A 24,749-nucleotide genomic window follows, 5' to 3' on the forward strand; every position below is an offset into this window, starting at 1 on the left:
TATTAAAAAAAAAATAAAACAAAATTTTAAACTAAAAATAAACATTTATTATTAATTTTAAGTTTTTGACATAAAATATATAAAATAAAAAAAAAATTAAAAAAAATCAACCAATAAAAAATTAGTTCACTGGTAGTCATTTTAAGTATGACTATTGTCACATTATATTTCTTTTACCATGGTTAAAGGTGGAAGGACGGAAGGAGCATTGGTCCAAAACCATGATAATGTATTTTGGAGTACATAGTTACATACGAGTAACATACTTTCCCTTACATGACATAGCTACATACGAGTAACATACTTTCCCTAATTCCCTTACATAACATAGTTACATAACCTAGCTGTTAGAATTTAAGCTGCCAAGCTTCAAGTTCAAGTGGATAGTCAAGCCTTAGTACAAACTCTTAACAGCTCTGACACTTATATTGGGGAGAGTGCGCACATCCTCACAAGATGCAAGCATTTGCTTAATTGACAAGTAGAAATTCATCATGTTTATAGAGAGGCGAACAAGACTACAGATTGGTTGGTCAATCAAGGTGTTTTACAGAACAACTCCATTGAGTTGATTCAATCTTTACCTCTAGAGCGTATTTTAAATGATGATGTTGTAGGAGTAGCTTTGTCACGTTTTATTCCTCTGCAGTTTTTTGTTTAGTTTTTATTTTCATGAGGATTGCCCCTCTTATGCACCCAAAAACCAATTAAAAAAAAAATAGTTACATACTTACATGTCCAAAGATAAAAATTAAATAAAAGATAAAAATTAAATAAATTAGTAAAAACTTTATTCTTGTAATTTCCACAACTCCTCTTCTTTCGATTTCATAATCTTTGTCAAGAAAGTGAGAAACGTCGAGAAAAGACTGCTTATAATCAATCTTTCTTCCATTTTACTCACTCTCTCACAAGATCTCTTAGCAATCTCACAATGGTGCGTCTTCTTTTTAACTTTTTATTTGAATTAATCTTTGTTTAATTTCTTTTCTCTTTCATTTTCTTTCTTCAATTTCCCTTTTGTTGATTATCATACCCTGGGTAATTAGCCTCTATGTGATTAGTAAGCATTCTATGCGAAAATTCAAACCAACATGTTTAATCTTAATTTGATAGTATAATTTAATTTCCCACAAATATATAAAATAAAAATCGAGACTTTAGGGTCTTGAATTTAGTTTTTTGTTTGAGTATAATTAGGGATATGGGATAAAAACCCAGATAATTGAAGCATGATTAGCCACCAAATTGGAAGATAATTGAGCTTTTTTTATGTTAAATATACTGGGATTTTGAATTGGGGCTTGATATGATGATGGTTTGAGGAAATTTAGAATCTTTTTTATTGAATAGGGATTTGATCTCAGGATAAATCAATTGCAGGTTAGTATGAATGGTGTACAATGGAGTTTGTATAACTTTTATGGAAATTAGGACTTAATGTGTGCTATGAACTTATGTGTTAATAATAAAGGCTTGTTAGTGCCAATATGAACATTGAATTACCCCAAATTGTTTCCAAAGAGACCACCAAGGCACCATTACCATAATGGAGGGCCGGGCTTAAGACGATGGTGTCAATCTTAATTTGCAACTATTTGCATTAAACCCTTATACAGAAAAACAACAATGAACTTGATAAGTCACCGTGATTTGTTCCATTTTTTTCCAAAGCCGAAGGATAGAAAATCCTCGGGCCATTGGCACGATTTAGATGAGTTGATTTTTCAGAGTATATCTTGAATTGAGCTCATTGTGATCTTACAAGAAAGATTTATTGTTTTGTATCATGCGATGATTTGATGATGATTAGAGGACATAAAGATTCTCCTTTTTTCATTGCCTGTTAATTCTGTTGTTTGTGACTTTGTTGATCAGTTTTGCATCCAATATTCTCAGTTTATAGTAAAATGCAGATTGTACGATAGTTTTCTTACTTGATACCGAAATACTTATTTTTTGGTGCCAACTAAGAATTCTTCCTTTTTTATGGTACTAATAGAATTCTTTTTGGTATTACATGTGTACCAACTAGGAACAACTTAGTACCAACTAAGTTTTACTTTAGACTAAGAAGTTCCCTCTATCAATGTTCCCTTTTTTGTATGAGGGAGGGCTAGGGTATTGTAACCCTTAAGTGGATAGTTTTTGGTAGTTAATAAACTTCTATAGTACTCTGATGAGTTTCTATTCGGTATATGCTTTTTCCATGGTTTTATCGGTATTTATCCTCACTGATAAAATACGTAATTGATTAGTTACTTGTCAGTATATAAGAATTGATTCCTATGTTTGTCTGTCTTTATTTTGAGAAACAGTATGGGTAGAAATTGAGTTACTATAGTGTGCTCCAAGTAGTGAAATAATGTGTCTAATGTTGATGCCATGATGTGGGTTTTTTTTTTTTTTGGAATTTTTATTTTGGTGAAGTTTGTTGACTTTGATTTTTTGGATTTGGTAAACTAATGTGTCTAATGTTGATGCCATGATGTGGGTTTTTTTTTTTGGAATTTTTGTTTTGGTGAAGTTTGTTGACTTTGATTTTTTGGATTTGGTAAACATACTATTAGTCAAGTGCTAGAACAGTGAGGAAAGACAAGCCACGTGGGCGTCATCATGGTCTCACTCAACAAAAGAGGCAAGAGATTAAGGAAGCTTTTGATCTGTTTGACACTGATGGCTCAGGTTTTGAATCTATCTAGTGTTTTAAGTTTTGTACGTTAATGCATCTAGTTTGCTCTCACCTGATTTGTTCAATTTGAATTTTATAGGGAATATTGATGCTAAGGAGTTGAATGTTGCTATGAGGTATTGTTCTTTGTAAACCCAGAGGTATTAATTTTCTACTTCACAATTACCTGACCTAAAATTGTGTGGTTGCAGGGCTCTGGGTTTTGAGATGACTGAAGAGGTATTAATCTGTCATTTTTGGTTATGCGTTGATTATGATTGTAATATGTCTTCTGAACACTTGCACAAAGATGATCTATGTTCCTTGCACTCTTCAATTTATCTCAATTACCCACGTTGGACACAGAGACACTCGGACAAGGGTATGGACTCCGTACCTGACACATCAATATTTACCTAGGCACCTTAATTATCTTGAACAACATATTCGTAGATAAAAAATAATAAAGGTGAGAGATAGTTAAGAGGAAGTTTTGTGTATATATACTCACAAATGAACTTGAAATGAGAATTCATTCAAGAATTAGCAAACAAGTCAACTAAAAGTACGTTTATGAATTTACAACTGGAAATGAAGATAAAGTATTTTAAAATGAGGAATATGTTTCACCAATGTCATGTTCCATGCCAATGTCGAATTTAAAGACAGCATTCTCATGTATGATAATTTTGGCACTTGAACATGTATCTTTTCTCTGTGGTTATTCAATGATACCAGCAACAAACTACAGTACATCCACCCTCTCTCACAGTTTCCACATATGCACCCCCCGAAAATTACTTTAACTGTCTTTTCAGCATCCTTTTGTAGGTATATGTTTACTTACAATTTTTCCTCTGGTTCACAATAAAATGTGGGACGGGCAATTGGTTGAAGGGGCGTGGGTTTCTGTTAACAGCTTGTCTTAACCTTTTGTCTTATTTCAGCAAATCAATCAAATGATTGCGGATGTTGATAAGGATGGAAGTGGTGCCATCGATTTTGATGAATTTTGTCACATGATGACTGCTAAAATGGGAGAAAGAGACACTAAGGAGGAATTAATGAAAGCGTTCCGTATAATCGACCAAGACAACAATGTAAAGTTTTGCTATTCTTCATTTATTGGTTTTTTTTTTTTTTTTTTTTTTTTTCAGTCATAAGTGACATATTTAAACCATGGTTTGTGGTGCAGGGAAAGATTTCTCCTGAAGATATTCAACGTGTTGCAAAGGAATTGGGTGAAAACTTCACTGTGAAGGATATCCAAGATATGGTCGAAGAAGCAGACCGAGACCGTAAGCTTCCTCCTTTTTCTGCTATGTTTATAAATCTTACACTTCCCATCTCTATATGATTGAGCTCTTCAGAATCAGAAATTGTGTGTTAAAGTTCTTTGAATTCCAAACTCTGCTGCTCAGCATCTTGGATTAGCCGTCCTTTAGAAGGAAGTTAAAAGATCATCAATTTCTTTAGTCTATACTTTGATCCAGGATGATACTCTCATCTCTTACCTCTTTGGATTTGATAAATGCACAATTTAGACAACTTAATATATTCTTAGATGTAGGTTAGCTAAAATCACGCTGAGCTAAATTCAATGTGATTATCTATATTCCTTACTTCTGGTGTTAAAATAAGAGTGCTTATTTTCTGACCATATAATGGCCTCTAAATCATACAGGTGATGGCGAGGTCAATGTTGAGGAATTTTTGAGAATGATGAAGAGAACGTCATATGCATATTGAAATTGAACCTTGATTAGCACTGCACCATATGTTATTAGAAGCTGCCCCTACTGCTGTATTTGATGTGTACATGTCGAATGCTAATGCTGAGCATTGCATTTGCTTTGTCTAGCTTTTTTCCTTTGAAGGGAGTGGGGGATTGCTAATGTGTGTTTTATGGTTAATGCTGTTTTATCTTTTTTTATTTATTACTTGTAGTAAAAAAACCTGATATGAATTTGATCATTCAGTAGAAGTAATGTATAATGCTGAAACTTGTGGCTTTTGTATCAAATTTTTCTTATTCCCCACGGCAGAGTCCTACCTTTATTGGTCATGGAGCAGACAAAGAACTAGATATTCATTTTGTCCAAAATTAGTTATTATAGTGTCCTAATTTATGGTAATGAAGGATATTACCTATTTTTTTTGCAATAAGAACACTCTAATTTTCAAGTTTATTTATATTGCACTGTGAACATATGAAATATCCTCAATTATAGTAAAGGAATATAACTCCTCCTGTGAGTGTCACTTTGTGGCATTAACTGCCAGTCTCAAGCCCGGAAAAGGAGGAGAGTTGCGATAGTTATGTGACGGCCAGTGTAAAACATAGTCACATCCTCACATCTTATGGACATGAATCGAAATGTGGTGTTGTTGTATAGGAAAGGAATATATGGTATTATACCTAAAGTCTTTAGAAATGATCTCAAATCAATAATGCCTATAATTTAAGTGGGTGCAAAAAAAAAAAAAAAAGAAAGTAAGAAATAAATTAAAAAGGGGTGGTGATTTGTAAATACAATCATTTATCTTACTAACAAAGATTACAACAACAGGGGTGGTGGCGCAGTTGGCTAGCGCGTAGGTCTCATAGCTTCTGAGTAATCCTGAGGTCGAGAGTTCGAGCCTCTCTCACCCCAATGATTTTTGTTTTTATAACTGAGTTTTGATAACTTTTCATTACAGCCTAAAGCTTGATTCTTTGGTGTTTAATTCCTTGATTCTACATTATAATTACTACCTATGAAGTACTACATCGACACAAAAGTATTAATAAATGTCTATGAACCTCGAATGCAAGTTCTGAGGGAGAAGACAGGAAAGAACTCAAGGAAGTCTTTTCTGCAAATTCCAAATACCAAAACAAAATGTTTAACTGAATTGCTGCATTTGCAAAACTTGACTTGAATTATAATTATCAGGGAGTACTAATTAGCCAAAAATAATATAGAGATGTACAAAACTTTCTTTATACTTTGCCAATCAAAATGTGGATCGACAGAGTTACAAAAGTTGATATAAATTGCCTGTACACAATGTAATGATGAACAAATCCGTGGCACTGGCTTGAAGTAAACACTACCTAAGAGGTTATTTCGCCTCTTCAAATTCACTCCTGCAAATCCTAGCTTTTAATCGTGCTTTTGGTTCGCGGAAAATACTTCCCAAGCCCATGTTTATCCCGCCTGTCTAATGATATGCCTGCTTTAGCCTCATCTTTTGCTAACTTCCCGTCATCCTCTTTGCTCAATGTTGAAGTATTAGTATCAGAAGATAATGTATCAGGTTTTACATCATTTTGAAGCAGTGACTCTTTTCGAGAGACCTCCAACAGCTTCTCTGAATCCAGGAAGAGATCCTCAAGTGCTGCGAGGGATTTCAGTTGATTTCCAAGTGATGCAATTGTCTTCTGACACTCTGCCATTTTATTTGCAGCAACAGCTAGCTCCTTTTCCTGTCATACATATCAACATTCAACAATCGTAAGTGATATTGCTGTTTTTAATACTTTGATTTTGTATATCCTCCCATTTATCAGCATAGTTTTACACTTGCATCAAATACTAGCATAGTTTTATGATCGATTGTACTGCTGACTGAATCAGGGCAGAAGGAGCAAACTTCTTTAGAGAAAGCGTATTACAAAGACTTGGTTAGTGCAAGACAGTAAGGCACAACAATAGAGTCTTTGTTAAAGTAAGGAATCACTAATTTAATCACCACCAGCTTATGTTTTTCATCTAAAGGATTCTAAGATCATCTAATTGACTGATTGCACAATTTATTTATGTTCTCAGAGGGATAACCTCAAAATAGTTAAGTGTAGGTTTATAATTGCATCAACTTGACGACTTCTAGCTGCATGTATCTACCCATTCAAAGCCACAAACAGTGAAAGCAAAGTTTTATAAGCCTGTTGCTAAATCTATCTAGTTCGTATATGACTAAAAACTACAATAAATTTAGACCAAGTAAACTGACCTGCTGCTTATTCAACTCATCTTTTGAGATCGGTGAAAGCTGAAAGTCAGCTTCAGACTTCAGTTTTGTAAGTTCATGTTCTAACTTCCTACACTTAGCAGCAAACTCGGCAGACATTGCTCTCTCTTTTTCCACCTCATGCTCCAATGTACCAACTTTGGCAAGTATGGCTTTAAGTTGTGACTCTGCTTCTTCTTTCTTTGCATTTGTCATCTGAAGCTCCCGATTAACTGCTTCTTTTGATCCATTCACTGAGGCTAATTGACTTCGCCAGCTATCAGCATCATGTTTTATTCTTGAAAGCTCATTCTCTAACAATTTACACTTACCACTAAACTCCGCAGACAGCTGTCTCTCCTTTTTGGCCTCTTTCTCCAAGGAACCAATCTTAGCAAGCAAGGATTTAGCCTCAGAATTTACATCTTTTAGTTGTGATTCTGCTGCTTCTTTCATGACTGTTGTGCTCAAAAGCTCTTGCTCAGCTGCCTCCTTTGATTTATTCATAGATGCTAACTGACTTTGCCATTTGTCGAACTCATGTTTCATTCTAGAAAGTTCATCTTCCAAAGCCCGACACTTTTCTGAAGAGTCTGCATATAATGCCCTCTCTTTTTCAGTCTCACCCTCCAGAAACCTGACTTTAGACAGCAGCATTTCTCTCTCATCCTCAATCGCTCTATGCTGGGACTCGGCCTCTTCCCTTCTTACATTGGCATCATCGAGCTCTAGATCAATCGCCTGTCTCAATTCATTTGCCAAATCTAACTCAGCCTGCAACATTTCTAACTTTTTATTCGCTTCTCTTAACTGTGCTTGTGATATCTTTAGTTGATTCTGACATGAGCTCAGCTGAGCTTCTGAAATCTTCAACTTATTCTGGCATTGAGATAATACCGAAGCTAAATGTATCTTTTCTGATTCAACAATCTCAATCTTCTCCTCAAGTTCAGTTATTCTACCTGCCATGGCATCAAGTTCTGATTTTAGTGAGGAGCTGTCATTTGTACTATGTTTGTCTCTCAAGGTTGCAGGTCCAAGAGAGCGGCTTCTATTTTCACTTTCTGGCAATGCTGCTAGCTTCTCCATCTCTAGGAAGTCATCCATGAGACCAATTTCAGGTGAAGGGGGCATGTGGGATTTTGAGGGACCTTTCTCAATTTTAAGACCAGATGACCATGAATCTGAATGGCTCAACTCACATTCATTTAACCTTTCTCCACTATCTGATTGGCTGTCATTGAATGACTTAGAGTCATTAAAATAAGTTACTTTACGAGCCATGGTTTTTAATTTACGGCATTCAGCCTCAAGTTTAGCAACTCTCTTTATGCTCTCTAAGTGCTGTTTACTGGCTGTTTCCGCTGTTTTTGTGCTTAAATCCCTCTCAAGAGTCATTATTTTTAACTCTTCTAATCGAGAATTAAGTTCCTGTCGCAAAGAAGCATTTTCTGTCTCAACAGAATCCAATTTGAAGCGAAGATCAGACTCCAAAGAGGCAGCAGCTTCCACCTTAGCATTTGCAGTTTCAAGTTGGGCAAGAAGATCAGACATCTCAATGTCCAGCTCAGACTTGGACTCTGCATCTTGTGATTTCTTAGAAATGGCTTCTTGAGCCTTCTCATTTTTCTCTTCTCGCACTTGTCGCAACTGCCTCAGGCACTCCTTGAGAGCCCCATCAAGGTGGACTACCCTATCCTCAAGTGACGAGTTTTTCTTCGTTGCAATATCCAGTTGCTGCTTTAAAGTGACAGCCTCATTTTCAGCCTTTTCCCAACCTAAGAATTAATCAAATAATAAATCAGCAGGTTAAGATAGTTGGAGGAAATCTTCTTATGTGTAATTGTTATAAGCTCTATGAGGTCTGAATCTTAAAATTCACAAAGAAGAACATAATTCAAAATGAGAGAATAGTTTCGCAGCAATAACAGAAAGGCTTGGCACAGTAATGACTAATGAGCTACAGGAAGCAAAAATGTGAACTGCACAAATATTTTGGGGAGAAAATAACATGAGATATACCTGTAACAGCTTCCTCTGCAACTTTGGAATGCTGCTTTACCAATTCCTCCTTTGCAGTGATAGTTGCAATAGCAGCAGATAGTTTCTCAGTCAAAATTTTCACTCCATCATTAGCATCTTCATCAGGAGGTGCAACTTTCGAGGTAACTTCTGGTGATTGCGTGTTTTGATTTGGAGATGCCTTGAATAATGTAGAAAGCTTCATCAGATATGCCGCGAATAATACACCATTCAATTGAGGTAAACTATTGCCATAATTACATGTTTTATTTAGGACGTGCCTTCAGTAAGAAAACTATTCTAATACCAGATTTAAACCAATAGTCTCATCTTAGATAGTCCTCACAACTTCGTCAATGTATTAAACTAATAACTCTTGCATTGTATGGAGTACTACACTTCTAAAGCACCAATATAATCAAGTCTCACCCACCAAGTCGGGCTTGGCAAACAATACATGAAATGCATGTTTTTGGAGAACAGAACATGAAATCTATGCAAAATTCTCTGTTTTAGTTTGATACCGGTTATCAGCCAAAAATCCAAAATGGTAGTAAAAGATACATTTTCACTTGGAATCTTATTCAACTTCAATGTTCACAAAATTACCTAAACTGAAGTAGAATGTGAATCTCATCTTATATCCCCTTCCAAGATAAATATTACCAAGTTAAAAAAACTCAAACTACTAAAATATAATTCAATGAGCTTTACTTTCATTAACATGTAGTATAATGTCACAAGAATAAGCAAACTGGCATTTTATACACTGATAAATCCATCCTTATGACAATAGTTTGTTAGATTTGAATTAAACTGATCAGAACACATTGTGATCAAAGCAAACTAGCATAAGATAAATCTAATTGACATACTTATATTAACCAAGATTTGAATTGACTTGAACACAATGTGATCATTTACAAACCTGATGTTCATCTGAAAACCTCTCAGAAGGAGATGATAGTGAACCTGATCCTGATACCGAGCTATCGGTCTCGGCCCCCGGACTCTTGTCCGACGACTTCCTCCTCCATAGCCAACTCCGGCGGTCCATCAATTGATTCACCTTGATCCCACTTCACCTCATCACCCTTCAAAAATTACAATTCAATATTTTTGCCCCAAAATTCAGCAACTTTCAATAATTTGAACAACCCTGAAAAGATGGGTAATATTTCAGAATCTTCAGAATGTGCAAATTTAAGGATCACCGTACTATACTAGATAAGATAGTTGTTTTAAAAAACAAATATAAAAGGTTGGTGCTTGCCAACAAACTATTGATGCTTGACAATGAAATTTGTCAGACCAAAAATTGAATTTATTTTTATTTATTTTTTTTGGAAATTTAAAACTTTGCTTGGAATTCAATTCTCAGCTGTTCTAACCTCCAATGATAGATGACAGAATTCTGAAAAAATACATAAATTTCCCAAAAAATAATAAAATTCTAAGAATTTCAAAACTTTAAAATTACTTCAAAAATTAAAATTAGAAGAAAAGGGGTTTGATTGTTACCTACAAAAGTATCTCTCTTCCTACAGTGACAAATACAAGAGAAGAAAAAAGGGATGGGAGGATAGAGAAAGTTAATTATGATGAGATCATGACCCACGAAAATCATTCAAAAAAATTAATTAAAAAATATCAATGAAATCTGGAGAAAAAGGCAGAAATGTGATATACCCACTAATTAGAATATCAAAAAGATTGAATCTTTGGTTAAATCAAAGATACCCAGAAGCTTAATTCAGTAATTTAATTAGTGAATTAAAAAGGGTAAATCTCAAATCCCAAAAAATTAAAAAATTGAAGATCTGAAGAATGTCAGAGTGTGAAGGGAGTTTGGGATTGCTGAAATTTTATTAAATACAGTAATATTTTGATTATTTTCGAGTTTTGTGGGGTTTCAATGATGAAGGAAAGATATAAGAACATGTGAAGCTGAGCTGAGAGTGGAAGAGAGAAAGAATAGACTTTTATTTGTACAATTATTTTTTCTTTCCAATCTAGGTTTTTTTGAGAAAAATTGGGGAAAGTGGGGTCCATTCATAAAAAAATGAAAAAATTGTACTAACACGAGTTTTTCAAATTGTATGGCTTTATTCCCGCCCTTGGAAGATGTGATTTAACTCATCTTGTTCAATTTCATTGATGTTTGCCAAAATTTGTGTAGTCATCTATGAATGGTGTGGTTTTTTCTCAATGATAGAGGACGTTTATATGGTTGGTTGTTGAAATTGTAAAGCCTAATAATGTGGGTTGTTGAAATTTTTTATTGTTGGTTGGAGTGGTTTTTTCTCAATGATAGAGGATGTTTTTTTGAAAAAAATTGGTCTATCTATCAGGTAAATTACTAAGGTTATGCATAAATAAGTTACTCATATTAAAACGAATAATGTTATTGGATCGAATATTGTATATACAATAATGTAAAATTCAATACCTATAAGAGACTAAGAGTATAAGTAGTCCAATGAGGTATGGGTATCCAAATGTTTGAATCAAAAACCTAATTTGAGTCAAATCGAAAAAATCAAAAGCATAAAATTAATTATATCATTAAACACATGTCATACCCTAGAATAATTTTTGAATCATGTACATAATCTAAATTATATTTATTGGCTTTAATATCCTATTTTTGGATCGAATTCAATTGACATTTGAATTTTCAAATATAGAGTATTTGGTATATCCTTAAAATCACTCCCACGACTAATAAAGGTAGTGACATCAAACTCAACAAATCTAAAAATATTCCGATTGTTTATTAGAAGTATATGAAATTAACTCTATTTTATTTATTTATTTATTTTAATTTTTTTGTGTGTGCGCTCGTGTGTGTGTTAGACAATTAAATCCAATATTTTGGGGTAGCTTTCATGAATTTTGTAGGTTTGCATCTCTAAAGTTTTTTTTCACATTGTTTCTTTTTGTGTTTTTGTTACATTTGTATGGATGTATATATGTGCACGGGGAAGAGACGTGGAAGAAATCAGATCGATACACTTTCGAATTGCTCTTTATCCATGTTTCTCAAGTTAGGCGGCTTGATGTTATCATAATTACTGTAATTATACTTTGTAATTCAATATTTTAATATAAAATGATAAATCAAGTTTGTAAAGGAAAACAATATTAAAATTTATGAAAATTTACTTTTTTTTTTCCTCTCAAAAGAGAATGCGTTGAAGTTGAGTATTAAATTTTATTGTATTGTAATTAAAATTCGGAACACTTTCTATTTTCCGTCATCCCTTATTAGTTACGACGCCTACAACTAGTTTGTTAGAGAGTTTGTAACAACTTCTAGCTTTGCATCACTTTCTTACATTGATGCATATAACAGTATAATACTCGTATATACAGAGAATTGAAGTCAAATAGTCATCATATAGATGATCGTTAGGCTATTAATTTTGGCTGGCTATTTAGCCCATGATGCAATAATTTTTATTTTCTTAATTCTCCTTCTTACTCTAAGATTCTCCATAATTTTCTTTTCTCTTGAATGTGTAGTTTAACTCTTTGTCAACAAATTTTCAAAAACTACAATTAATAACAACGGAGTACAGAATATTAAAATGATTAATTATCGAACAAACTCTTTAAACTTTAAATTTCATAAGTTTTTGTATAAGTCCTTTAATGTTAGTATTTTTACTACCCATCATTGTAGTTGAATTATGATTTATTTTCATACTCTTTACTAATAATTGTGGCTTCCCGAGCATAAAATAGTTCATATAAAATCTCTCTCTGTCATATGAACAACAAATCTATATAAAGAGTATGGTATTTAAAGGAATACTTTTAACTAAAAGTAATAATTAACAACCTTAAACAAAAGTGCCACAAATCTAACTTTTACTTTAAATGAAACAAAGCATACAAAGGTATCAATTAATATGCTTTCCTTCCTTGCTAATCTTTTTGCTCCATCTAATTGATGCATAAATCATGGTATCTAAATAATTAAATAAAATGTGTCGGTCATGTTAAAGACCACATGAGTACATACATGCACATTTATGCATTATGTTAGTATGTTTATTTTTGTAATGATTTGAATTTAGGGTGAGAACAAATAATTTGATTAGGACTTGCATGCACGCATCCATAATTATATTTCTATTTATTTTATATAATTAATTATCTTATTATCTCATATTTATAGTGAAGGTCCACTTTGATGGTCCATGATTTTTTTTCAAAATTTGTTCATTTCATTATTTCAAGTTAGCAAATACAAGCTTTGTTATTTAGTGTTTGGTCTCATTTGATTGTACATACACAGTTTTAAATGCATATCTCCAAACAGTCATAATTAAGCTATGTGATTAAAATGAAAACCGCGGGAGGCACTTTCACAACAATACAATCTAACACTCTATGCATTGTATTGAGAGCATGTTGCCCGCCATGATGGATTTAAAGTACGAATATATTAATAATAATAATATTAATAATAATAATAAACAACAGAGTTCAAAATCATATAATGAGACAAATTAAACAATATATCAAGCTTATGATTTTCTTATATATTACGAGTATTGTACATACTGATGAATAATCTATTAATTAAAATTTCTCGTTTTAAATAAACTATTCCGAATACTCCATAGTAGATAATTAGATAAACATAAGGCAAAACTAATAGACATTGATATTGTTTTATAAATCAGAAAAAAACCATATAAGGGTGTTGATTATTGCTCGTTAATGATGGTTAGTTTGATTGGTAAATAGAGTGTGATCTGGAGTTTGATGACAGATGTGCTTATCACGTTGGGCCCACGTTGCACCAAGTTCTATCAAGTGGGGGATAAGAAGCTGATTTTATGGGAATTATTTAGAATTATGTCACATTTTTCAACGTATGTGTGTGTTTATTTGACTTTTAAGTATTGGTAGTAATAAGTGATAATAACATGTAATCATTTGTAATTGAGGTGTACGTCAAAACTAGCTTCTTATGAAAGTTGTAATGAGGTGTTAGATACACAAGCCTAATTTAATGACTAGTTTTTGAATCTTTATTTGAAATAAGGTGTTATAATATGATGATAATTATTAAATTTGGATCAGATTTGGACTAATTTTTTTTCAGGTCACTTGGCTTATGCAAAATTGAATTTTTTGTTAAATTTATCTCAATGAGTACTTTTCAACTATCTAATTCTCATAATATAAATTTTCTTTAATATGAAAATAAAGATATATAATAATAAGTGAACAGAAACTAGAAGTTTTGGTTCGATCTAATTTGAATGTTTCTAGCTAGTTTGATTACATTCTGACAAAATTTAATAATTCCATGAGACAAAGGGTGAAGAGAACAAGCTTATGAGCATTTATAATAACAATACATGTATAGGTACAACCGTACAAGCTAAGTTTTGATAGATCCACTTAGGATCAAGTTATAATAGGCTCAAACATGCAGCAATACGAAGTAATTATTACGGATTCATATGTAGCTTAGTACTAAACTACTAGCCATGATAACTTAGAAAAATTCACCTTCGTTTATATACTAATTCAATTATCACTCTCTTTAAAAGTAAGAACAACATTTAGAGACAATTAGAATATATACGAAATATGATGTCCTTATTTTATAGGCATATTGCATACATAATTGAAGTTGAATTGTGGGAAACATGTATGGCCGGTAGCAAAATGGATTATTTGAAGAGGCAGGTGAGGAGCAATAATAGAGTCATCCATTCCAAATTTCCAAGGTATACTTGGGACCTTTGTGAGTTGTATAGAGTGGAGGATAGGGACTTGAGGAAGTTCATCACTCTAATTTCTGTCTAACTTGTTCGTGTGTTTCCATGAGTCTTTGTATAATTTTGTGTCATAGATGGTCCAAATGGTCCATAAATCAAAGCTATGGTTGAAGGCTAGAGTGGCCTAGTTTTCATGAATTATATGACACGATAATATAGTCATTGATGATTTGAAGTTGGTTTTGTACTAATGTTTAAAGTTGTCACTTGAATATGTATGATAAATTTTGACATGATATACTTTTCAACTAGTAAAATCATGTTTAATTGTGATCAATAAAAACTACATGACAAAAATGACATAATCGCACTTGTAGAATTAGAATTGAAATTACTTCTAATCAACTAAAATAAGCTAGTTTGATTTGTAAAAAATAAAAAACAAAAAACAAAAAAAACAAAAGGTTTTGGCTAGCATGAGTTGATAGTATATATTGAGTATTTTATTGGGAAAGTCATATAAAACTAGGTGTTGAACACTTGAATGTTCAAAATGGATTTTATCAATGAAGAAAAAAAAATACAGTGATGTTTACAATATAGATGCATCAGATGATCAATACCTATATATGATTCAATTGTGATGTTATTGGATTGTATGTAATTCGTAAAGAGGTTATTAAAATAGGTCACTAGCCAATTCTTTTCAGTCAAGGAATGAAAATCTAGCTACTTTACATATTGTTTTCATTACTATTTTCTTCGTTTCATATTGATATACTTTATTGGACTTGAAGCACATTTTCAAACACTAAAATAAGAGAACCATGAATTGACATACAAAGAAAGCATCGAATAACTAAATTAACCAAACATTTCCATGACTGAAATATATTAAGTTTTTTTTTACTAACCCCAATAATCAACTAAAACAACCAATACATTGATACACATAGCTAATACTCTGAGTAAGTTAATCAACCAAACTAAGTGAACCAACCAACAACTAATCTATCGGACAAAACCAGTAATAATGACCATCTATCCAAAATAAATTCGGATTCATCGCTCGGGATCAAACACTAATTCTATCTCAAAAAGGCATACATGAAGCATCTAGTACAAGCAATTCAAACAAGCACAATGATCAAAATATTCAGATCCATGACACCTCTTTTGTCTAAGGTTTGATGACAAATCTACAATGATGACATTATGGATCATAACTCAACACTCCAATTACTCAACCCAAACATAATAAGGCTGAACGATTATAAATTTATAATCATAACATTATGGACTTCAATATGGGCCAGACATATTATATTCGAATGTTCTTCCAATCTTCCCCACGTTGCAGGTTCACAATTGGGCCACTTGGCCCATTATTATAAGGTGGCTTAAACTCCACGTTACCCAATCAAAAAATAAAAAATTATTTTAAAAAAAAACGTTGAATTTGAATTGCAATAATTTTGGGTGGGAAAAAATCACGAAAATCGAGATTATTTATTTTGGCGCAAAATAGGAGAGAGAAAATCTAAACTCACCAAAGACAGAATTAAAAACTTAAAGTGGGTCCCTCTTACAACTAAGGAGAGAGATTTTTTTATTTTTTTAAGAAAAAGATAAACCCTAGCTCTTTCTCTCTCCTCTCATCCCCAAATTTGAAAAAAAACATTTGACCTTGGAACCCTAGATTGATTTTCCCCAATTTGATTTGTGTTTTTATTTTGATTGTCAATAAATTAAAAAATAAAAAAAAAATGAGTTCTTCTCAAGTGGTACCACCGCCACCGCCGAGAAGAACTAGTTTGACCCAGAAACGGCAGCCGGCGACGGCGGCGAAAAAATCGGCGCCACCAGCTGAAAATGGAACCTCCTCCAAGCCTACTTCACCTCCGTAATATTTAGTTTTTCTCTCTTTTTTTTTTTTTTTTGGTTGAAAGTTGGTTTTTTATTTTAATTTTTGTTGGAACTGAAATGGGGTTATTGATTTTTGAAATGGGGTTTTGATTAATTTTGTTGATTTGAAAAAAATTTGGAATTTAACAAATTTAACAATGTGTATGTATCAAATGTATGTATGTAGGTCGTCTGTTGCGGGAGGAGAGAGAACGGTGAAGAAGTTGAAGTTGTCAAAGGCATTAACGATTCCGGAAGGGACGTCGGTGTCGGATGCTTGTAGAAGGATGGCGGCACGTCGTGTTGATGCTGTGTTGTTGACTGATTCTAATGCTTTGTTATCTGGAATTGTTACTGATAAGGTTAATTTGATGTTTTGGTTTGGTGTTGATTGATTGAATTTTGTGTTTTTGTTGGGGTTAATTTGATTGATTGTTTATGATTGTGTATGTGGTATTTAGGATATTGCTACTCGGGTTATAGCAGAGGAGTTGAGGCCGGAACAGACTGTTGTATCGAAAATTATGACTAGGAATCCGATATTTGTGACTTCGGATACATTAGCTATTGATGCTCTGCAGAAGATGATTCAAGGTTAGAGGCATTTTCTAATGTCAACTCCATTTCATTTTGGAGTGTTTGTTTTGGTTGAATTTTTCTTAATTTCCGCATACAATAAGTAGAGTGGAATAAAACTAGTAGGATGAAGTTGTAGTGGAATATTGTGTTAAATGGGTGGATAAAAAAAATGATTACAATTGAGACCATTAATTTGGAATATTCTATAAAGGAAAAGAGAATAGTTACTTTGAATTGGGGGGGAGTATTTTGTTCCTTATAGCACATCGTGAAAATTGGTGGAGTACATAAGGTCCTAGGTCTAGTGCCAAAAATGAGGTTTCCAAGCTGGTTTCATTCTCCCCTGCTGCATGTACAGGTATTGCTTCTTAAAAATTTATACAAAAAAGCTTGGATTCTGATATTTGGTGCTCAATAGTGGTAGATGATGTGAACCAAGGATGCAAATTATCTTCTTAAGTTGTTTTCAATAATGATATGATTGCATGGCTGGACCTTTTTTTCATGAACTCTACCAAAAATAGGTGAAAAAGACACTATCTTTATATTTTGTGAGATGTTTTATGAAGAGAATGTTTGCTCCAAGGAGTTGAAAATGACTACTTTTAAAAGTGGAGCACGTCCTTTTCCATCAAGGAGGACAATTCTTCCAGCAATGTCATATGTATTTTTAATTTAAATCACCTGAAATTTATCTCAAAAATGTTGGTTTACAAGCGCCAAAATGATATTTTTTTTTTTATAAAAATTCTTTCTTCTGATCCAATGCGATCCATATTCCCATATCATCTATAGTTTTCAATGTTTGATGTCTATTATGTTGGCTTTCTGTTGAAAACTTTGTAATATCTTCTGTGACTGTTCAACAGGAAAATTCAGGCATCTTCCTGTAGTAGAAAATGGTGAAGTGATTGCTTTGTTGGATATTACAAGGTGTTTATATGATGCCATTTCAAGAATGGAGAAAGCTGCCGAGCAGGGTAGTGCTATTGCTGCTGCAGTTGAGGGAGTTGAGCGTCAGATGGGTAACAATTTCAGTGGTTAGTTAAGCACTCTTCTCAAACCCCCCCCCCCCCTCCCCTCGGTTCATTTGTTTTGTTCAGATATGCTGGGTTGGCTGTCCAAAATTCTTATTATTTTTTGAAACAATAGTTTTGAGCAGTAAACTTGGGATTTTAAAAGGCTAACTTTTTAGGATGGTTTTCATTATGTGCTGCCTTCTCATTGTTTTCCCTTGCATACATCAGTGTCCCAAAGCTCCTTCAACCTTTTAGTTTGTACAGTTCATACTCATGGTTGCAGAGTTGAGAATCTTGAGATAGTGAACTAAGTGTCATGAGACACTATGAACTTTATTAGAATTTAATCTGAGTGACATTTGTCTCTTTGTTTTCTTCTGCTTCATTTTTTTTTTTTTTTTTTTTTTTTTTTTTTTTTTTTTTTTTACGACTTTATGTTGGACGATAATTAATCAAATGATCTTCACTTGATCTCTTTTCCAGCACCTGCTGCGTTTATAGAGACATTAAGGGAACGGATGTTCAAGCCTTCTTTGTCGACTGTTATCACAGAAAACACCAAGTATGGATTGACTTAAATTTGCATATGAGCTATTTTGTATTGAGATATTGCTTGCCTAGTTTGTGTTTGGTGCTAAGATGTATGGCTTTGGGTCTTTCAGGGTTGCAACAGTCTCACCGTCTGACCCTGTTTCTGTTGCTGCAAAGAAGATGAGGGACTATCGTGTTAATTCCGTAATCATAACAAGTGGGATCAAAGTTCTTGGAATCCTAACGTACATTATTTCACCTAGATTTCGTATTCTGCTGTGATATTTCTTGGGTTAACTTCTGTTTAAGGTGCATTTTGTCTATCTTGCAGGTCAAGGGATATACTCATGCGGGTTGTAGCACAGAATCTTTCACCTGAGCTGACTTTGGTGGAAAAGGTTTTGAAGCTCAACGTCCTTTCAAGGATAGCTGTTTTAATTCTGTTTCTTTCTTTCTTTATTATTTTTTTTTTAAAAAAAATCTAATTTTGCATGTACTCCTCCAAGGTGATGACATCCAATCCTGAATGTGCAAATTTGGAAACAACAATTCTTGAAGCATTGCACATAATGCACGATGGGAAATTCCTTCATCTTCCAGTTTTGGACAGAGGTAAGGATATATGCATTAGTCATTACAAGTAGGTGACCTTAAAAATAGGTGATCTAAGCTCATTGAATGTTCCTGTGATTGTTTTGGTTCTGCAGATGGATCTGTTGCTGCTTGTGTTGATGTCTTAATGCTAACTCATGCTGCTATTTCCATGGTAATCATTTTTCTTGGATCTGTTCTATCATTGTGTGATCATGTAATGGCGGACCAGTTATTTTGTATTCCTAGTGTTTGGCACTGTTACTTCCTTTCTTCTTTTCTGAAATCTTGTGGCATTGTTGTCCAACTAAGGCATTGATAAAATGTCTTAAATTATTGTATTGCTGTTGCAAACATATCTCCTTGTGTTGCTTATTGGCATTCATCTTTTGGCTTTCATTCTATATGAAAGTATTTGTCTTCAAAGACTGTTATTTGAAAACTTGTAATTTAGAGGATGATTACTCCAAGAAATTGCCTTCTAGCCTTTTTTGGTAAATACAAAAGATAAGCAGACTTCAAATGGCATTTGCTCTAGTGTAGAGGATTGTAACGATATATGGCTCTGAAAACCATTTCTACTAATTGGACCTTCAAGGCTCCTTTGCACCCAAAAAAAAAAAAGAAAAAGTTCAGGGTGAATACGCTTTATAGAGAGGACATGTCCATTGATTTTGCTTCTTTTTCTTTTGATTTTTTGTAAAGAATTGCTCTGTAATTCCGTATCAGCTGAATACCTATGCTGTTATAATTTTGCCAACATCTTGTGGGAATTTCGCAAATTAATCTAAGTCACTATGTCTCATATTGAATTTGTATAAGTTTGTATCAAGGTTTAAATGTTAAGAATAAAGGCCTTACCAAATCAAGACCTGCTGGATATATGTATACGTTTTTTGGGCTGGATATATCATATATGTATATGTTTTTTGGGCTGGATTTATGTATATGGTTTTAGTGTTGTCGATCTAGTCTTCTGGTGTAATTATTTAATATTATGTAATTACCATTGTTTATAACTACTGTTTAATGTTTACTTTCTTACCATTTTAAGGTTGAGAATAGCTCTGGAACTATGAATGATATGGCAAACACAATGATGCAAAAGTTCTGGGACTCAGCACTTGCATTGGAGCCACCAGATGATTCAGATTCTCATAGGTAATTGTTTTCTCTGGATTGTCCTTCAAGCTTTATGGTCTTGTTATAACAGGGATAAATTTTACAGTGAAATGTCAGCTGCACTGATGAATTCTGAAGGAACAGATTTGGGAAAATATCCGTCACTTGGTCTTGGAAATTCGTTTTCATTTAAATTTGAGGACCCTAAAGGGCGTGTTCACCGATTTACTTTTGGTAAGTGTCATGTAGCATCTGGTTTTAGTTTGCTTGGACATTAGGAAAACACTTTAAAATCTCCTTGGTAGCAGTATATACTGCCTTGGATAATTTTCTGCCCCACGTATAAAGCTGGTGCTGGCTTCTTGACTAGATAATATTTTTAAGTGAAAAACTGAATGAATCTTTTTGTATGAATTTGTGGAACAAAGATTGTATTGGGAGTATTGGGACTTTATGGAAGAAAAATCGGGTGCATTTATTTTGGAACATTGGCAGTATCTACTATCCTCTTTCAAACTTTTGGCAGTCCTGTAGTGCATTATCATTCCCTGGGTTTTCATGAAAAGTCAGATAAAAAGTTTAAATTAGGTAAATTGCAGTGCTCCCGTGTTTCCTTATTTTTTCCCATTTTCTGTTTATTCTCTCTGTGTCTCTTGTCCATGCCTCACAGCCTACCCCCTTTAATTTTTTTTTGGAGGGGAAAAGGTAGTATTTGAAAATTTTTCTTGCATTATTTCCTGGTGTAGTCCAACTCCCTTTAGTTGACGTGGACTTGGATTCATCTTTCTTCCTTATCTAGAGATGTATTTGCTCTGGATTTCCATGTACACTGCTAAATGCAGCAAGAGAGGCACTGTTCCTTTATTGTTTATCTTTGGTGAAGATTTTGACACATATGATTATGATTGCTTATGCAATGCGTTGATTGCTATCCTCTTATTTTCTGTAACCCCTCGTGTTTTCTGGACCCTTGTCCCATGGCAGTGGGTAATTAGGCATTTCTGCTAAAGATAATCCACCCTGTTGGATGTACTTGTTGGCTCAACATTTAAGAAGTGGACTATAAACCATGTCATGTTTAGCAAACCTTGCATCAGAAAATGTAGTCATTTGTGGTGAAAGTAGTTGGTATGTTGTTATGTGTGATTAGTAATGATCGTAATATTATTTAATGGTTGATGTCAATATGTCATAGTAGGGTGAGGTTAATGGTTAGGAAAGACCATGTTTGTGAATATGCAATTTTACTTGATATTTCACTGTTTTGTGTTGACGGAACCTAATTTGACGTTCCTGCCCCTTTTCTTTTATAATTTTCTTCAGCGACTGAGAATTTGGACGAGCTTGTTTCTGCTGTTATGCAAAGAATAGGGTCTAGTGACAGTGGCAACCGTCCACAGTTATTGGTAAGTTTGTGCTGTGATAGTTACGTTTTGGCCTCCCTTTTCATTATATGATGGTTTTTAACATTATGTTCGTTTAATTATAGTACGAAGATGATGAAGGTGATAAAATATTACTCACATGTGATTCTGATCTCATTGGTGCTGCGCTTCATGCAAAATCAGTGGGACAAAAGGTACTAAATTTTGCCCAATTTTGCAGGTCAACCTACAAACTTCAGTGCATCATTTTGAAACTGTATCATTATTTCTTTGTTTCCAAATTAACCACTAACATTAATTAATTAATTATAAGTGTTACCAGGGGCATGTTATTTTTATTATTTTTTTTCAACATACAACTACATCATAAATTCTTGGTTTCTAAATTTCCCACTAACAGTGTAGTCTATGTGAGAGAGGTTTCCGAATCTGGATGATATTTGACACTGCATTGCAGCTTTAGGATTGGATTTTCCATTTTGCAATGCGTGTTTGTTTTCCTACTAAACCAAAAACAGACATGTTTAGCTGTTTAATATTAACAGCTATCCAAAAGGATCACGTTGTAGGTGAGATATGTGGAAGGTTAGCTTTTATGCTAGCTTTCTTCTGACTAATCAAGAATAGCTTAGGGCATTTTTTCGAAGGACAGCAGGTAAGTTCATCATTGCACAAAAAGTAAAGCTTTGTGAGGGAAATCTGATATTCATTTCCCCCATTTTCATTCCAAAATTTGAGCGCTGAAAAAATGGCCAGCTATTGCTTTTAGTTGGTGCAATATTTACCACTGACCAATATTGTAGTGTTTTTTTTTTTTTTTTTTTTTTTTTTTTTTTTTTCCGTCCCCTGATAGGCTAGCTAGGTTAGGTTTTGTGGTACTCTGGTTGTTAAAAGTCTGATGTATGGCTCTGGATTAGGGCTTGAGTCTGGTATTGCCTCTGGTTCTTGGAAAGGAAAACAATTACAGGTTCGCTAGGTGATTAGTGAAAACATTATCATAATTGAAGAGTGCAGCTTAGTGGAAAGGTATACACATTTTATGGTTGAATGTGGCTCATCAAGTTCTGCTAGATTTTATTCCTCCTTGGTATGCTGTGATTAATTCTTGCGTCCGCAATAATTTACAGCTACGCTAGGTCATTGTGCAACCAATTGGAATGTCTGCTGGTTTTACAACTTAAGGTCATGAATATTACTGTGTATGTTAGATCTATGTTCCGTTGTCATTTAGCTGATTACTTTTGGGTAAAGTAGCTGCATGTCTAGCTTGTTTTCTTACTTTCTGGAGCAATTTACAGGTTCTTTAATTATTAGGCTTAGAGGTGAACAAGGGCTGTTTATTCTCCAATTTTCTTGTAAGCTCTCTTTTTTATAGGTTGGCTGTGTCGATTCCCAGGATTGGCTAGCTGTAATTTTGAGGCATTTAATCTATATTTACTTACCATTTTTCTTTGTGTGGGTGATAATCATGGTAGTCCAAACAAACTAAAACACCAACATAGGATTTTATAACCCTGACCCTCTTCATCTCAGCAATCAAGCAGCATGTGTTTACTCTGTTAGAATTATCATCCTCATCTTTAGGATTATAAAGGCCCACTCCACCTTCATTTTTTCTCCATGTATTCATCTATATGGGATGTAGAGGCATTAACTATTCACATATCCGTCACCTTGCTAGATTTGTTTCTGGAAGCCTAATTTGGAGCTTAGCATGACCAGATCCAGTCATTGTGCCATGGTATTCTGGATTCTATAGCTACTCAATACTTTTAAAAATAATTGGGCTCGCAGAAAATGATTGCTGAAAATGATGATGTTTGAGCTGTAGCATGAGATAATTTCAAAGTTGAAGTCAAGATGTATCAAGCATCCGCGTTTAGATTTGTGTATGGAAGCTGCAGATTTGCAGTCCTGTAATGGCTGCAGAATCAAGAGGATAAATTCTGAAGATACAATAAACTCTAACACAGAGAAGCTAGCAAATGCAAATCCATCCATGGAAGCGGGGAATGCTGGAGGCAGGGAATATGGTGGTCTTCATGGCTATTTGATGGTGGGGATGAGGAGGGGGATGGTGTGGTTGGTGCGGATTTAAGGACTTGAAGGGGAGTGGGGATTTGTAGAAGAGGATTGATGCTTCAATCTCCTTGCTTTGAACCAGAAATTACCCCTGGTTGCACTCACCTTGTGCATCAGTGCATCCTGTGCATGTCCTGCTCATTTATCACAAAATAGTTTCATTTTTTTTTTTTTTTTTTTTTTTTTGGATTTAGAGCAGCATACAATCATGATTTTATTAAATTCTTCTACCTGCTTGCTTTTGTCAACAATTAAATTCAAACGAAATAAGTTATGACATAAATTCAAGTTAGCAAATTTTATGGAAGTTTAGATAGCTTAAACAAAATAAGTTGCATAGAATTGACCCTTAATAGTTACAGGTTTCACTTTCCAGTATCATCCTCCAAATCAGGAGGTTTATATATATTTTCTTGTCTCTTTAATGTTATCTTCTCCTCAACAGGTTATAAGGTTGTTTCTAGAGTTCCCTGAAGCTGTCAAGGAAACCAGTTCAGAGACTAGTGCCGCTGTTGTTGAGAGATCTAGATGGACATCAGTTCATTCAGGGATTCTGGCAGGTACAGTGATGGTAACAGCTGTTGGTGTGGTGGTCTATTTGAGGCATGTAAAACACTGAGGTGTTGCATGGAATCAGTACCAGGCTGCAGACATTGGCCGTCCTAACATAATTATACATTTACTTTGGCTTCAATTGATGCCTGCTTCTTTGTTGGGAAGTTGTTAGTTCTCCCAAACACGATGTGATATGCATAATTTTTTGTTCTCTTGGGGCCATTGTGACCTTTAAAACTATCCCATATTTTTGTAAATTGGAAATATATAAAGCAATCAAGCAAAGCTTGGATCTTCTGACAACATCCTTTACTACTCAAGGTGGTTCACCTTACAGAAGTATGACACTACTTTTCGGTTGGTAAAATTAATAAAATTTTTGTAAGTTAAAGTTCAAAGTTTCTTCAGTCTTCAGAATAAGCTTCTGTCAACATTTTGTTATCAACATTCAGCAAAGGTGCATATAAATGATGTTATTGTATGTATAGTTATTTGGTCATTAAGCTGTTTAGTCATACTTCTGGATCTTGTAGCTTCAGAATAAATTTCT

General features: G+C 33.9%; 3 protein-coding genes and 1 non-coding gene across 5 annotated transcripts; 3 read left to right on the plus strand and 1 right to left on the minus strand.

Moving 5' to 3' along the window:
- The first annotated feature begins 781 nt into the window (after nucleotides 1-781).
- LOC110736658 (caltractin) lies at nucleotides 782-4,708 on the plus strand. Its single transcript, XM_021916945.1, has 7 exons — nucleotides 782-937; nucleotides 2,571-2,685; nucleotides 2,772-2,808; nucleotides 2,884-2,911; nucleotides 3,619-3,771; nucleotides 3,867-3,969; nucleotides 4,356-4,708. The coding sequence occupies exons 1-7, from the start codon at nucleotides 935-937 to the stop codon at nucleotides 4,418-4,420; spliced, it is 504 nt and encodes a 167-aa protein (XP_021772637.1). The 5' UTR covers nucleotides 782-934; the 3' UTR covers nucleotides 4,421-4,708.
- A 532-nt stretch (nucleotides 4,709-5,240) lies between these two features.
- TRNAM-CAU lies at nucleotides 5,241-5,325 on the plus strand. Its single transcript is given in 2 exon segments — nucleotides 5,241-5,278; nucleotides 5,290-5,325. It is a non-coding gene; the product is annotated as a tRNA-Met (tRNA).
- A 231-nt stretch (nucleotides 5,326-5,556) lies between these two features.
- LOC110736657 (filament-like plant protein 3) lies at nucleotides 5,557-10,716 on the minus strand. Of its 2 annotated transcripts, none has more exons than XM_021916944.1 (5): nucleotides 10,376-10,716; nucleotides 9,615-9,845; nucleotides 8,687-8,867; nucleotides 6,668-8,442; nucleotides 5,557-6,140 (listed from the first exon to the last, which is right to left on the minus strand). In XM_021916944.1, exons 2-5 carry the CDS (start codon nucleotides 9,741-9,743, stop codon nucleotides 5,811-5,813), a joined length of 2,415 nt encoding a protein of 804 aa, XP_021772636.1. In that variant the 5' UTR covers nucleotides 9,744-9,845; nucleotides 10,376-10,716; the 3' UTR covers nucleotides 5,557-5,810. The 2 variants fall into 2 exon arrangements, with proteins under 2 accessions (XP_021772636.1, XP_021772635.1); XM_021916943.1 differs by lacking the exon at nucleotides 10,376-10,716 and adding an exon at nucleotides 10,208-10,351.
- A 5,172-nt stretch (nucleotides 10,717-15,888) lies between these two features.
- LOC110736659 (CBS domain-containing protein CBSCBSPB3-like) lies at nucleotides 15,889-24,684 on the plus strand. Its single transcript, XM_021916947.1, has 14 exons — nucleotides 15,889-16,333; nucleotides 16,523-16,697; nucleotides 16,797-16,929; nucleotides 17,784-17,954; nucleotides 18,417-18,495; nucleotides 18,596-18,709; nucleotides 18,796-18,862; nucleotides 18,971-19,076; nucleotides 19,172-19,230; nucleotides 20,110-20,216; nucleotides 20,284-20,411; nucleotides 21,501-21,583; nucleotides 21,667-21,756; nucleotides 24,090-24,684. Exons 1-14 carry the CDS (start codon nucleotides 16,197-16,199, stop codon nucleotides 24,261-24,263), a joined length of 1,623 nt encoding a protein of 540 aa, XP_021772639.1. The 5' UTR covers nucleotides 15,889-16,196; the 3' UTR covers nucleotides 24,264-24,684.
- Nucleotides 24,685-24,749: the final 65 nt, after the last annotated feature.

The sequence above is a fragment of the Chenopodium quinoa genome, unplaced genomic scaffold, assembly GCF_001683475.1.
Source record: "Chenopodium quinoa cultivar QQ74 unplaced genomic scaffold, ASM168347v1, whole genome shotgun sequence".
NCBI lineage: Eukaryota > Viridiplantae > Streptophyta > Magnoliopsida > Caryophyllales > Amaranthaceae > Chenopodium > Chenopodium quinoa.